The 16,505-nt window shown below is 34.1% G+C and overlaps 1 protein-coding gene across 1 annotated transcript in view; it reads right to left on the bottom strand.

Moving 5' to 3' along the window:
• LOC127855484 (WD40 repeat-containing protein SMU1) overlaps positions 1-16,028 on the bottom strand; it is a 60,965-nt gene extending 44,937 nt beyond the window's left edge. The window contains exons 1-5 of the mRNA XM_052391128.1: positions 15,949-16,028; positions 15,676-15,742; positions 9,461-9,604; positions 4,712-4,864; positions 3,973-4,123 (exon numbers count right to left, since the gene is read on the bottom strand). Coding sequence (XP_052247088.1) covers positions 3,973-4,123; positions 4,712-4,864; positions 9,461-9,604; positions 15,676-15,742; positions 15,949-15,974 — 541 coding nt within the window. The 5' untranslated portion in view covers positions 15,975-16,028. The remainder of the gene's footprint in view (positions 1-3,972; positions 4,124-4,711; positions 4,865-9,460; positions 9,605-15,675; positions 15,743-15,948) is intronic.
• Positions 16,029-16,505: the final 477 nt, after the last annotated feature.

Raw genomic sequence — 16,505 nt, 5'->3', positions numbered from 1 at the left:
GTCAGCAATTTGTATTTAGGGTTGTGTTTCCCTTTAAAATTAGTAAGTCTTGAAATATGTTAATCCTTGTAACTGCAATGTAACCCATTTGTCAGTCAAATATTGTCGGTTTAATGTGATATTCAACAAGACAGTGATCATTGAAAAATCACACATTTTCATAAATCTAAAAACTGGTAAATGTCAATTCAAGGTACCTGCATATCAAATATCTAAGATATCAGCAAATAAAGGAGCTATGAACTCAAGTGGAACATATGACGTAATGGTGTAAGACAACATAAAAAGGTGCTTTCAGTGTGCAAATGTATTGCATAAGCACTTACTTCTACATCACCCAGCTGTAGTGACGCAAAGGATTTATCTAAAGTGTCACTCTCCTGTCTGGTGGGGGAAAGTAGATGCATTTTTTCTGAAACAACAATAAAGGTCGATATAAGCACATGTGTATTGAACGATAGTATAATGAAATACATTGATTGTCTGTTGATATACATTTGTAATTTACATGTTTGGTAAAACTTGCTAATTAAAGGATAATGCCCTTACATATATGTAAACTTTAATTACATTAGTAAAGTTGAAACTTCATCAGATAAATGCAAAACTTCATTTTATAAAGATTAAACTTCAACATTTGTATACATTAAAAACTTAATTCGCCTTTAAATTATATAGATAAAACTACACTGTTAAGACATTCAGCATGGATCCGGTGCCTATTTACATTGCAGGTCGGAAAAGTGTTATGTTCCAGTGTCTCTAAATAGGGGTCATTTACGTAAGAATTGTGACTAACCGATGCATGTTTTATAATGCAACATTAAACCATCGTGTAGGTGATGAATTTCCCTTTCCAATGAAATATCATTCATATTGCGTTAACAATATAAAAGTTCTTAATCAATTTGCATTTTTCCCGAATGCCCCTTTTAATTTACATACTGACTAGACAATTGGTCCCATATATAGGGAGACGAGATAATTTTTTCTGTCTAACATCTATATTACTTTACAATATATTTTTTCAACCAAATGTTAAATTACCTTTCAACACTGCTTTCCAGATGTCACTGTATCCAAATGTCACTAGCTTCTTGAAGTCATTAAACCCTGATTGTTGTTTTGTAGTTAAATGTATTAACAAGTTGTCAACATCAGAACTGTTTAACACTTTGTCTTGCTTACACTTGCATATAATATCCACACAGGCTTCGCAATCAGCATCATGCCAGTTCACACATTCTAATGCATCTTTTGGAATTCCTTTAATGGTGATTGGCAATGTGCAGATTTGCATAGACCGGCTTTCTCCTGGATCGGGATCCGCATGCTTTTTAAGCCGTACTAAGTTGTCAATCATTAGGACTAAGACGCAGTCTCTTAAACAAACTTTTTCTGTGCTTTCACCAGCGCATGTCTCATATGTCAATGCATATTTTTTTAAATATGTGTTAAAATAGGTATTTTCACTGTTTGCCATGTCTTTCAACTTTTGTTCAGCTGTTGTTAAACTTTGGGTTAGCCCTCCTGCTGACGTCAAATTAAATACCGCTGACAGGGAATGATAATTCATCGACAGTTCCTGTGTGCTTTTGTCTTGAAGAATTCCACAATACCTTTTGTTTAAAATATTCAAGAAACTGTCATATTGCATGTACAACCTTGTATATTTCTTTTTCAAGAACTGTTTGGTCTCTTCTGCTCTTTTAAGTGACCTTTGGTTGATGAATATTTCAAACAGAATTTGGCAAACAAGAGGAGTTTCAATATACCACTCCCAGAGCACATTAAATGATTTTGTGGACAATGGCTTTGTTTGAGGTGTACCATAGCAACATTGACATGTTTCATCAGTATCTTCAAAGAAAGAATCTGTGTCACAATCATAAGATTTCCAATGATACAAAACAGATTCATTTAGTCTTCCGGACAGAAAATCATCTCGCAGTTTAAAACGCATGTATTCCCCTGATGAGTCTTTATACTTTTTTATAGTTCCAGAAAAGAACACAAATTCTGAACACGTTTCCTTGTGGTTTGTTTTTACATATGATGATATAATAGTCTTAATATCAGGAATGGAAGCCTGGCTGTCTTCTGAAATGTCTGCATAAACATGTAATGACTTATTATGCGAACAGTGACTGGTACAATCAGACAATACAATTGTATTCAAAAAGCACTGGTCAGGCATTGCATTCATCACTTGTGACTCAATGATAGAAGGACTGTGTGTATTTTTTCCACTGATACATATTCGCTCACCCATTTCAGCATGTTCCCGTCGCTTTGTTCTTTCCAAAATTTCATTTCTTGACTGCTCCATTATCGTCCCGGCAAGTTGGTGCGCCTGTTGCATTTCGGATAAAAATTTAGTTTTTTTCATAATTGTTGTCTCATATGTATCACTTTCAATTTTAAAATCTCCTTCTCTCATAAAATGCATTTCAAAGAAACATATTTTCCTCCAGCTTTCTTCAGTAAACTCATTTTTGTAAAATGAATTTAATGTTGTAATGTCACTTTCCTCAATTTTAAGTTCCGACAAAATGACTTTAGATAAAAAATCAGCATTAGCTATATGTTTGTATATCTCTTTTGTAGATGAAATGGGGGTTTCCTCTGACTGATTAACTAATATCCCCTTAATTTCCTTTGTAACCTGTCTACACACTTCATATGTGTCGCGATATGACATGCAGTATTGCACTATGCTCTCCAGTTTAAATGAAGGTTTTCCTTCAACATTTTTAACACTATGATCTTTTCCTTTCAACCAACTGAAAATGTTGCCACTTTTAATTGCTGGTTCATCTCCACACTTATTGTTTTTTAGAAATGCTTTGAACTCATCAAATATAATATATTCTGAATCATTTTCGTCAAAAACTATTCTAAGTTCCCTTAGTGATGGAATATGAAAAGTCATTTTGGTTGTCAATCTGAAAGAGTAAAGAAAACTATCTTTTAAAATCATATAACTTCTATTAGTTTTAATTTCAATCATTTCATCTTACATGCTCAGTGCTTGTTACATGTCAAATTGAAAATCTAACAAAGGTGAACAATAAATTATTTTACTAACACATTTCAAGCTTACCTGTTTTATACATATCCAAAAAATCAAAATAAATGTTAAATTGGCTATTAATATTTGGCACAACTGCTAATTACACTGGTCGATAACTCTCTGAAACATGTTGCAGCAGATTCACATTTGGATAGATATAACACCTGGGTTCATTTATTATCGCCAAGCAGGCTGTTGACAGGGGAGTGTGCTTTATGACAACAGAACAGTTAACACTAATTAGTTCTGCTGATAAGCCGATGGCTAAAATCTAGCCGTCCTGGGAGTAACTGAGTAGGACTGAATGCCCCTTTCTGGGCCACTTTGAAGCCATATATTTGACCTTTGAACTAAGAGGATGACCTTGACCTTTCATCACTCAAAAAGTGCAGCTCCATGAGATACACATGCATGCCAAACATCAGGTTGCTATCTGAAGCGACATAGAAGTTATGAGCAATTTTCGAAACCTAAATGCAAAACCTAAATGCAAAACCTAAATGCAAAGTGTGTAGGAAAGACAGACAGACGGACGGTCCGATCACTATATGCCCTCCTTCGGGTTTGGGAGCATAAAAAACAAAAGCACTGCATAACGGGTGCCAACGCTCGGCTGCGGGTGCAGTTTTGAATAAATGAAAGATTGTCAGATTTTTAATTTTTTTTAGAGGTCATAGTTACCTTGACCTTTGACCTAGTGACCCAAAAATGGGTGTGGCATGTAGAACTCATCAAGGTGCATCTACATATGAAGTTTCAAAGTTGTATGTGGAAGCACTTTGGTTTTTTGAGACAAATGTAAAGGTTTTAGGACGACGCGGACGGCGGACGCCGAGCTGGCTATGACAATACCTCGGGTAAAATAGCCGAGCTAAAAATTACATAAATTCTCAACATACCTGGCGGGAGAAGACCCTGATGCTGTTGCCACTTGAGTGCTTGTCCAAGCAAGGCCAGCAGACGTGACGGTGGCACCACATTTACCTCCCCTGACAGCGCCTGGGCGATGGCTGTACGACGTTTTTCCTTTGTCTGTCCTTCAGGATAGGCCTAAAAAAATAAACAAACAAAAAAGTTAAAGGTTAGGTCTTTGATTGGCGTATTTACAGATCTGTTAAACAGACCCAGTTCCGAAACACAAATCTTTAAAAGCAAATCTCAATTTAAAAAAAAAAAAAAAAAGGAAGTGTCTTATTTTAACTATCTCTTAATTTGATATCAATTACATCTAACAAAGTATATTATTATAATTTATTTTTATTTCTTATAATTTGAATTATTAAAAAGAGCAATATTAAATTAGTTGCTCCCCAAAAAATAGACTTTTGGTGTGAAAAATCTAAACCCCCAAAATTGCAGTTTTCCCAAAGTGGCCCGAAAAAGGCCTATAGCTTATTCTGAAAAACGTAAAGAATTTTTAGCATGTTTACTAAGGTTTCCCTCATTTTAACGATTGATAATTTGTCAACTTTTAATTCAACAGAAATATTATTCCATTGCTTAATAGATTCTTGATATATAATATGTGTATATTTAACATATATTCGTTAATTTCCGATTTCCAGATTTCAATACTTCAGATTTGTTGCGTAACTTTTGGCAGACTGCACAACACTTTATGCACATGCTTATTTTTACCTCTCTAGGATCGAAGTACGAGCGTGCCAGCATGTTCTCCAGGTGGATGTATCTGTCTGCCTGGTTGTGCTTCAGCATAATCATGGGGTCTGTCTGGCGCAGCAGGGACCTGGCAGCCGCCAACTCACGAAGCTCTATCAGCTCAAGAACAATCTGAAACATCGTCAGGGTCTTTTAACCCCACCATTTTGGGAATGGGGTGGAGTCCCTTTGGATTGTGAAAAATTGCTTCATTTTGAATAAAATTCGGAAAGTATTGTTGTTGCTTTTTTGCTTAAAAATTAAGAGTGAAAGTGTTTTTATTATTATATTCAATAAGCGGCAACTTAAAGAGCTGAACAGGTGATTACCTCAATGTTGAGATTTAAACAAGAGCACCGCATAACGGGTGCCACGCTTGGCTGCGGGTGCAGTTTTGAATAGATGAAAGCTTGTCAGAATTTTTTTTTTTTTTTAAAGGTCAGTGACCTTGACTTTTGACCTAGTGACCCAAAAATGGGTGTGGCATGTAGAACTCATCAAGGTGCAGCTACATATGAAGTTTCAAAGTTGTAGGTTGAGGCACTTTGATTTTAGAGCCAATGTTCAAAACCTTGACAAAATGTCAAGGTTTTAGCACGACGCGGACGGCGGACACGACACGACGAGCTGGCTATGACAATTTATCCTGTCACATGCCTTTAAATCATCCCGATAACCAGGTAACCTAATATCCCAAAAGATATTAGGCTAGATGACCACGTGATCTCAAATATCCGTCAGTTGCTCTCCGCGCATGCGCACGCCTGTACTATTTTCTATTAATAAAATATACTTGTTTTCAATTAAAAAAAAACAACAAAATACATGTAAAGCACTGTTTGTTTAAACATTATTATTTCAACAGCATAATTTTGTCTTTGTGTATTGAATTAATAATGATTGACTCAATTTCTGTGTTGTTTAACAAGATGGAAGCTAGCCTAAGAGTTTTGCATGACGTGACGTAACAATGTTTTTGGTAAGCTGTTTTACTAAGCCAATATTGTTCTTAAAGATCAAAAACAATATGAAAAATGGGGTAAGCTGTTTTACTAAGCCAATATTGTGCTAGATCAAGAACAATATGAAACATGGGATAAGCTGTTTTACTAAGCCAATATTGTTCTAACAGATCAAGAACAATATGAAACATGGGGTAAGCTGTTTTACTAAGCCAATATTGTTCTAACAGATCAAGAACAATATGAAACATGGGGTAAGCTGTTTTACTAAGCCAATATTGTGCTTACAGTTCAAAGACAATATAAAACATGGGGTTAGCTGTTTTACTAAGCCAATATTGTGCTAACAGATCAAGAACAATATGAAAAATGGGGTAAGCTGTTTTACTAAGCCAATATTGTGCTAACAGATCAAGAACAATATGAAACATGGGGTAAGCTGTTTTACTAAGCCAATATTGTGCTAACAGATCAAGAACAATATGAAACATGGGGTAGGCTGTTTTACTAAGCCAATATTGTGCTAACAGATCAAGAACAATATGAAACATGGGGTAAGCTGTTTTACTAAGCCAATATTGTGCTAACAGATCAAGAACAATATGAAACATAGGGTAAGCTATTTTACTAAGCCAATATTGTGCTAACAGATCAAGAACAATATGAAACATGGGGTAAGCTGTTTTACTAAGCCAATATTGTGCTAACAGATCAAGAACAATATGAAACATGGGGTAAGCTGTTTTACTAAGCCAATATTGTGCTAACAGATCAAGAACAATATGAAACATCAGGGAAGCCTTATACAGATGCAAATATCTTTACAAATAGCTTATGAACAATCTTAAACATCGGGGGAGGGCATTTTTTCCTTATGGAAACATTGTACAGCTCAAGAAAATCACTAACATCAGGCATACAAGCCATATGTCCCGGATCTTCCAGGACAGTCCCGGAAATACAAACCCTGTCCCGCATTTTATTTAAACCTGTATGCTCCTTATCTAAGCATACGAATCGGTGCTTGCCACTTATATTGCATCGTCTCCAAGGCAATATGCCTGTCAGATTACGCAATAACGCTACGTGTCAAAATCGATAAATTAACAGGGGATCCTGTTATCTTGCCCATTGTCTCGCAATCACAGTCAAACAAAAAGGCTTTATTAGTTCTTAATTGGCTTTAATAACTATGCTCAAATTTTATGGTTGTGTAGTTTTAACAGATATGCTATGCACATTCGTAAGTAAGTCCAGTTTCACCCGGATTTTCGCGCCTTTACGACATGCGCGCCATGTTTGATTTTCTTCACTTATGTAATGCGACAAACAAAACGCCCTTATGCGCAGCGCCTACAATGTAAGTTGTAACAATTGATGTCTTAGCTTACACCGCGCGTGCCACCTATGACAACGTCTGCATTCATCACCCATGTTACCCGCGGAGTCCACATTTGAATAGAATACAGTGATTGAAAATTAAATCAGCACATCTCAAAAGCATAACCAATGAGGCGCATTTTGCCCTTTTTAGTTTTAGAAATTTTATGTTTTAAAAAGTAGCGTTCGCGATAAAGGTCACCTTATTTTACAACTACGCGCTACATAATTTTTTTACGAAAGAAAAGATTTCAATTAATAGGTCCTCTGCCCTACGAAGTTTTTATGCGGCCGTCAATACGCCCATGCATTTTCTGCAGATGATGTGACATGTACACAAAAGCAATTTCGCACCCTTTTCTAACATGAAAAACACGCGGCTTGTATCTAGTTATGGAGGTAGCAATATTTTATTTGACGTTAATAGATCTAGTATATTTCGGATAGGCTTTCGGACTTAATATTTTACGATGTGAATTCTAATTTATTCGTCTTGTTCAAAATGATCTTTTGTGCATTGATCTTATGGATGTTAAATTTGTTTATTACAGGTAAGCTACATGAGTAATTTCCTAATTGGATATCGAGAAAGAATGCGTACCAAAAAATGCATATATTTCTATATCTATATCATTATACGTATATATGTCCCCGAAAAATTGGCAAAAGTCCCGGAAAATTTAGTAAAATGTCCCGGAATCGGTCTGAAAATTTATGGCATACATGTATGCATCAGGGGAGGCCAGTTTACATTTGCAAATATAATAATGAAATATTATACTTACAGATCAAAAACACTATGAATCATTGATAAGTCCTTTTTACTTTTGCAAATATTATACTTACAGCTCAAGAACAATCTTAACATCATGGAGGCTATTTTACTTATTTAAATAGTGTACTAATGCATATTAACTGTATGGCCTTTTTCTAAGCAAACAACTTATGCAAGTAGATGTATGACCAATAATACTCATGCATATTTATTGAACTTACTAATCCTAATGTAACAGTGTTTTGTCACCTTTTTGGAAATAGGGCTGAGATCCTTTGGATCTGGAAAAATCAGTTCATTTTGACTTAAAATGGGAAATCTGTGTTGTTTTTTGCTGGATATGGTGATGAAATAAAAGGTGATATTAAATTCAACAAAACATTTTTTAATGGGCGGGAAGGGGGGGCCTTCAATTGGGAATTTAAGGCAGTCATTTTAAACAAGAGCACCGCATAACGGGTGCCACGCTTGGCTGCGGCTGCAGTTTTGAATAAATGAAAGCTTGTCAGATTATTTTTTATTTTTTTAGAGGTAACAGTGACCTTGACCTTTGACCTTGTGACCCAAAAATGGATGTGGCATGTAGAACTAATCAAGTTACATAGCAGCCAATGGAAAGTTTCAAATTTGTAGGTTGAAGCATTTTAGAGCCAATGTTCAAAACCTTGAAAATTGTTAAGGTTTTAGCACGACGCGGGCGACACGACAAGACGACGGACGAGCTGGCTATGACAATACCTCGGGTTTTCTCCAAAAACGGCCGAGCTGAAAAATATACTTTTTGAGATTGGAAAAAGGGCTGAATAACTGCCCCAAAAATTTGAAAAAAACACTGCCAAACCATCACTCCGCATCAGGGGCTACATTTACTCAGCATGCATACAATTTACTCTGGATGTGAGTTTAGAAAACCCTGTTGGTTTATGGCGGAAGGGTGGAATACCCTAACCCAATATTGACATGTCTATTTTCTATTAATTTGTTTGTGTGCTGATATCTTTATATAATGTTCATGTTTTGTTTTTTTCACTCCAAATTAAAACCCATATGTAATACTTTTACTGTATTAAATTAAACAAATTTGTGAAGGGCCTTGCATACTTACCTATACAGTGATTTTTTGTGCACAAAATTACAGCCTCTTACAGGCTATTTCCCAATTGTAAAAAAGTAAAAAAGGCTGTTTCCCAATGGCAAAAATTAACATTTTTTCCCAAAAATCTGGCCAAAATTTCCCAAAATATAAGTCAAACTTTAACTTAATACAGTTAATAACATAATTCGTGCATTGAGTTTATAATACAGCAGTTTAAAGCCCTAGTAATTTATAATATAGATTTTAGAAAGCAGTAACCATGCACTTAAAAACAATTGGTATACTGATATTTATAATAATGATAATAATGTTTAATTTTTCCCAATTTCATGGTCTATCACACATTTTTTCCCAATCAAAAAGGCACAGGCTGTAAAAAAAATAAAGCGAAAAAAATCACTGCTGTACCTGTTACTGTACAAGGAGAGTAAAAACACTTTGACAAAATCCTTACCTTTGGTAACAACACAAATACACATTGTACACCTTTATAATATTTTATTAAAGGGGCTTACCTGCTCATAGAGATCAATCAGTTTTTGATCAGGCAATTTCAAGGACTGGATAGCCTGCAGGACAGTGTCCCAGTGACCGCTGGTGATGTCAGATATGAATCCATCAACAGAGTCCACAGTGTTCAACGATATACCACTCTCTTCCTGGAATGTAACAAAGATTCATGTTGCAGGGTAGCTAAAGAAACGTCAGCATATAGTTTATATACATGTAGTATTGACAAAGTTGCGCCAGTCAAAAATCATAACAAGCAACATTTAAAGTTATGGAAGCCAGAACTAGTTGAAGGGTTCTTTCTCCTTCCTTATCCTTTGTGAATGGGGCCAGGGTCCTTTGGAATGCCAATATAAGGTTCATACAGGGTTTTCCCCCCTTCTTTATAAGGAGCATTATAAAAGCCCATTTCCCCCAAGAGGATTTCTTAACATAAATATAATTTTCCTCAAATTTTAAAGTTTTCTGGGAATTTCTTTTCCCAACCCAGTTGTGTTGATATATTATTTCCCCAAAGCGGTAAGTCAGGCCATTTTCCAAAATAAAGCCATGAATATATCACCATTTTAATCCCAGTTAAAAATTTGCACAATAAAATTGATGATATTATTATATTATATTATTCTCTATAACAGTGTTCTGGCAAGCTTGGCAAGCTATCAAAAAAGAAGGGACATATGTCTCCCAGCTCATGAAAACTTTCTGACATTTTCCATACTTTTGAGACACAAACTTATATACACTTGAAATTATTGATTTTCACAAAAAAAATGTGTGTTTATAAGGAAATTCTTGTTCAGTTAGTTTTTAACCCTTTCCCACTCACAGGGGTCTAGCTAGGTTCAAAATTTAGGGAGAAGTCACTTCTCCCAAAGGCCAAAATAGGGAGAAGTGGCAACTTTTCGGGGAGAAATGGTACTTTTGCATCCAGGGGTCAAGCTTAGCTAAAAATTTCCGGAGATGTCACTTCTGTACAGTTGCGTCATAGGTCTTCATTTTACATGTTTTTTGCGGCAAATTAAAGGAGAAGTATTTCCGTTCAGCTTTCAATCAACTCTTTACTTGTCTTATACCCCTTATTAAACGGTGCCAATTATCATTAATCAGAAACAACTCTTATTTCACACTTTGGGGGACAACATTTACAAATACAAAGACACACTCACTTAAGTGTTCATTTTTGTTATTGATGTATTTAACTGAGTTTAAGTAATATATTTAACACTTAACATGCTATTTATGTGATGACTGATAAGCTATTTCAATAATAGAGGCTGAAATGGGTGATGGAATTCAAAAGGCTGCATTTCATTTATAATAAGAGATGTCAAGTGTATGAAACCTACATTTTTCTTATTTGTAATTGATTGTAAATAATTCTGGTACTTTTTATTATTTTTTTCCTGTACAGGTGTATCAAATAAAACTTCAATTTTAACAAAACCAGTAATATTCATAATCTTCTTACTTCCTTGTAAATTTTAAGAAAATCAAGATTTAATCGAATTTATATTGTGCTACAATTTTTTAAAATAAAAATTCATTTAAAGTCTCATTTTGCAGCACAGATTCCAAATCTTACCCGTAATGCCCTATATTTATTGCCAGTGTGCTAGGTTAACTCTTCCCATTTGATCATTCCTTTGTATTGTTTTAATGGGCCATTTAACTTTGCTGAAGTATAGTTATTGGTAGCCAGCACAAGGCAATTAATCAAGGCTTCACCTATGAACAATTTTAAGAACTCTAATAGCTCCGGACTGTGCATTTGAATGTTCAACTTTGCATGACCTGTAAATGGGGCAACTTCTGGCTGAGAATTCTCCTGTGTCCAATTCTCCACATCAAATTGATTTTAATGGTCAATGTGTGGCACAAACAAATAATTAAAAGGTGGAGAAGTTATGTCGCCTTCATGAAATTAATTAGCGACATAAATATTCCCTTGGCGAGCAAATCGCCCACTTCGCCCACTAGCGAGACCCCTGACTCAGAAGCAAAGTGAAAATGGTTATATGCAAACAGCATAAACCAAGAGTAACTCGCAGTCTTTCAGGTTTTATGTTATTTGTCACTCATCAGTATTTAAGGGTTGGAAATGAAGCCTTTAAAACTTGAATTTGTAAAGAAAGGTTTTTAATTAAATTTTACTTTCTAAGGGACAACAAATGTGTAAAAATACATATCTTAGTGGTGAAGGGTTAATTAAATTTGTAATACAGACACTTTTCTAGTTTCTGTCAAAGAACATCCATAATTATCAATTGTATTAAGATGGATGCAGACAGCATGCAAACAACTTTTTTATCATTAACCAATGGTGTTTTAAAGTTTTGTTCTTTTGCAAATATATAAATGTCCCTGAATATTTGGGGGCATTTTTTGACAATTCATCCTAAAAATTTTGGGAGTGACATAAATCAGAGCCCACCAATGTTGGCAGAAAGTCAAGACAACAAATACATCATAAAAGTTAAAATTTAGCAGTATGATAATTATGAAGCTGAGGTGGCAGTACTTATTAAAGTCAATTCATTAAAAACCATTACTAAACAGTGAACTACAACACATTTAATTGACCAAATGCTTTTCATTTAATGTATTAAGTTTTTGAACTAAAAGCTGGCTCATTCAGCCAAGGGCTCATTTGTAGTTGCTTGCTTTTTCTATTGGGCACACTAACTTGGGTGAAGGTCAGGGTTTTTTCCACTTTTTGGGAAGATAGCCCATGGCTTTGGAATTGGGAATTTTATCGGAATTTTCATGAAATTGGGAAAATAAATTCATTAGCCTTATTTTCCACATGAAAAGTCCACTGATTAGAGAAATACTAAATTTGATATAACTTTTTATAATCATTCAAATTAAAAGAACAAAATCAAAAAATACTTTGTTAGATGTAATTGAATTGAAATGGAGATAATACGCATTAGACTTTTTTGGGGGGGAAATTGGGAATTTTTTGCCACATTTTGGGAAAAAAGTATACTTTTTGGGATTGGGAACATAGCCGAATTTCGGCTATTAAATTGGGCAAAAAAAAACCTGCAATATATCGTTTCTAGTGTTTGTTAACCGGTTTAATTAGTTAATAATGGTTATATGATTGTATGTCTTTACTACATTTTGCCCAAAATGGTAAATATTGGCAATATACCGACCAAAAAGCACTTCATGTGAAGACCGAAAAGCACTCAATTTCTCTCTCTATATATATATGAAAAATTGCGTTTCTAGTGTGTGTAAACGGATTGAATTAGCTATTAATGGTTATATTTCATGCATATTTATACTACCTTGTGTTTATAATGATGTATTAATGCCCAAAATTGGATAAATATCGGCAATATACCGACCGAAAAGCACTTCATGTGAAGACCGAAAAGCACTCAATTTCCCTCTTTATATATGAAAAATTGCGTTTCTATTGTGTGTAAACGGATTAAATTAGTTATAAAGGCTTATATTTTTATGCATATTTATACTACCTTTTGTTTATTATGAGGTATTAATGTTCAAATTTGGATAAATATCGGCAATATACCGACCGAAAAGCACTTCATGTGAAGACCGAAAAGCACTCAATTTCTCTCTCTCTTTATATATATATATGAAAAATTGCGTTTCTAGTGTGTGTAAACGGATTGAATTAGTTATAAATGCTTATTTTTCATGCATATTTATACTACCTTGTGTTTATAATGATGTATTAATGCCCAAAATAGGCTAAATATCGGCAATATACCGACCGAAATGCACTTCATGTGAAGACCGAAAAGCACTCAATTTCTCTCTATATATGAAAAATTGCGTTTCTATTGTGTGTAAACAGATTAAATTAGTTATAAATGGTTTTATTTCATGCATATTTATACTACCTTTTGTTTATTATGAGGTATTCGATCAAGACGACCATACAAATGGCTTCCTACGTGAAGGTTTTAACAAATTGCGGTGAAAAGTTGCTGGAGCAAACCCTTGTAAATAAAAACACATCTGCTTCGTTCTGTGACTTATTTGAATGTGTTTGTTCACGTTCGAACATGCAACTATCAGCAGATACTGTTGAAGCATGTTCATTTTGAAACAACATCGGGAAACATGACATAAGTTTTTTATGCATTTTCTTTATAAAATGGGCATATGGACGGTATTTCCCTATAATGTAGGCAAATGTTTCCTATAACACGATTTTAAGTGAACAAAAAATAAAAATAAAATCATTAAAGGCTGGTTCTAAAAGAGTCACATGGACAATGTTTTAGAAGTATTAAAATACATGGTTGACGGAACATGTTTTAAAGCTAGGTCTGTGTATTATAAAAACATCAAAACAGATCTTTGTAATGTATACATTTATTTCAGAAAAATACAATACCGTCAGAGCTCCAGATAAGGTTTTGTGAAATTCTTAAATTACTATCAGATTTTCAAAAAGAATTCTTAACTCTGAAATTTTATTCTTAACGTTACTTCTAAGTTTTGGAAAATAATTCTTATTTTTTCTAAATGACCTAAACATAAATAATAATGGTTATTTTCATGCAAAAAAAAAATCAAAATAAACATACTAGCAACTTTATTTATATGAGTTAAACAGTGTCTTTTCAGTTTTATACAATTTTATTTTTTCAATACCTTCATATGCCCAAACTGTGTTTAGATTGCATGCCTTAGATGAATTTTTACATATTTCACATTTAAAACGGGTCTCCCCTTCAATCTTTTCAACGATTAGCCACGGGACTTGTCCCTTCCACTCGTTCAATATTTTTTTTGTGTTTAAGTTTGGACCCGTCGTGTCGCGTTTTTGTTTAGCTTTTCCGACTGTGTCGGCAACTGAACATACAACATCGTATAAGATCTTTTTCTATAATGTCTTTCTAAACATTTAACTTCGGCTATCTTTGCGTAAAATATGTTAAAAGCGTGTTTTTGACGCTTGGCAGTTTTTTAGGACGCTCTCTGGGGCCGCCATTGTTTTTTGACAGATATACTGTATATGCCGCTTTTATTGGAAAAAAGCACTTTGTTAAACAAACCCGATAACCATTTTATATAAGCACCGCGAAAATCTTTAATCCGCGAAAAGAACTCAATAAAAATCGATATGAACCGATGTAAAAATAATATTCGTAACTTGATTTTGTAATTCTTAATGGTACTACAAGATTTTAAAATAAATACGTAACGGACTTGAAAATAATTTGTAATTACGAAAATACGACCCTTATCTGGAGCTCTGACCGTACTAGCGAGTAGCCATCAATATGCCCCTTTTAAAATAAGGTATCGACAATGGATTATATGCATGGCCTTTGTCCAACTGTCTGTCATTTTCATTTTGATGATTGCCCCTCTTCAAGTGCTATTGTTAATTGCAACATGGTATACCTTTTCACAGCTTTCACTACTGAAAACTTCGAACAAATATAAGCAGCAGTAGGTAGACATGTGTCCCTCACTTCAATGATAAGGTTATATTTGGTGGTCAAAGGTCATATGCAACTTACTCCTATAAATATGAGGTCGATATACATCGACATTAAATCATATCGGAAGCTTTAACGGCTGCAAATTCATATAACAACGTGGAATCTTCATGGAAGAGTTATTCAATATAAAAATATAAACATTATTTTACTAATTGCATTAGAAGATGTTTAATTAAAACTCACAAGTAATGCTATTCCTGATATGAAAACATTAGCTTTAGACATGTGTTCTACATTTTAAAGTTTAAGTTCTGAAACTTAATGTTAGTGCATTTTTTTATTTAAAAAGTATGTAAATCATAAATACATTATTGCTTGTTTGCATATAAGATTCTTTTCTTTGTATAAGAATTTATTTGAATGTAAACTATAGCTGTTTAAACCTGTATATCTTGTTAATGCAATATTTTTCTATTAAAATGTGATTAATTTTTATTCTTCGCTCTTTACTCGCTCGAAAATTTTCCTGTTTTCAAAAAAATAATAATAATTCGCTCGCCTCTTCAACTTTAAAAAAAATAAATCTGTAGACCAACAAATCAATTTGGAGTGGCCTAACACACACTAAAAACGATATATTGCATATATATATATATATATATATAGAGTGAAATTGAGTGCTTTTCGGTGCTATTCGGTGATTGTATTGACCGCCATAATTGTAATTGTTTATAAACAAAGTAAAAAACACACACACACACAAACAATACATTAACCTAAGTTACCTGCAAAACATGAAGCGTTTTCATCAGATTGTTTTCCTTCAAATATTGTTCAATCAACCGAACAACGCTGAAAACAAGGAATACAGTTGTAAACAAACAAATCCAGATTCCAGCACACATGGTCTCGAAAATACATTACATCACGATATTTCACAAACTTAGCAAATTGCAATCTATATACAAATAACAAAAGTCGATTGATATTCAATAACATGGAATACAATGTTTTAACATATAAAATATTGCGTTTAATACATGAAAAACACAACTTACTCAGCCGACTCGATTTCGACCGCCATGTTTGTTTTCGTTTCAGGAGAAAAAACTATGCCCTACAGTACTGCGGTCATACTAAATACCACTAAGGACCACTAAGGACCGCTAAGTACCGCTAAGTACCACTCAGGACCACTAAGGACGACTAAGGAACTAATATGATTATAGCTGCTACCTAATTTACGGGCAAAAGCTTTTTAAGTTTTTTTTTGATAACCACGTATTTTTAATAAATATATGGACATGATTGTGTGCAAAATATTATAATTGTTGCAATAATTAAGTAATGCATCCAAAATAATCAATCTTAAAACGAGTTACATGTTCCTAGCTTAAAGATTTAGCATCTTATATTTTTTGTTTTCTAGCCACAGGAATTTAATGCTGGTTCGGTGGCTTTGGTATAGTGGATGGGGTGTCTGCTAACTGGCTTAGTCACTGGGAGGTCTCGGTATTGATCCCTTAAGTGGGAGCATTATTTAGATAACCCTAAAGACATACTATGGATACCATTTGGGTTGAAAGTCAAGAAGACCTACTAGGTGAAAAGAGAA

Source organism: Dreissena polymorpha, chromosome 13 (assembly GCF_020536995.1).
Source record: "Dreissena polymorpha isolate Duluth1 chromosome 13, UMN_Dpol_1.0, whole genome shotgun sequence".
NCBI classification, from domain to species: domain Eukaryota; kingdom Metazoa; phylum Mollusca; class Bivalvia; order Myida; family Dreissenidae; genus Dreissena; species Dreissena polymorpha.
Note: the sequence above shows the minus strand (reverse complement) of the source record. Positions and strands in the feature narration are given on the sequence as shown.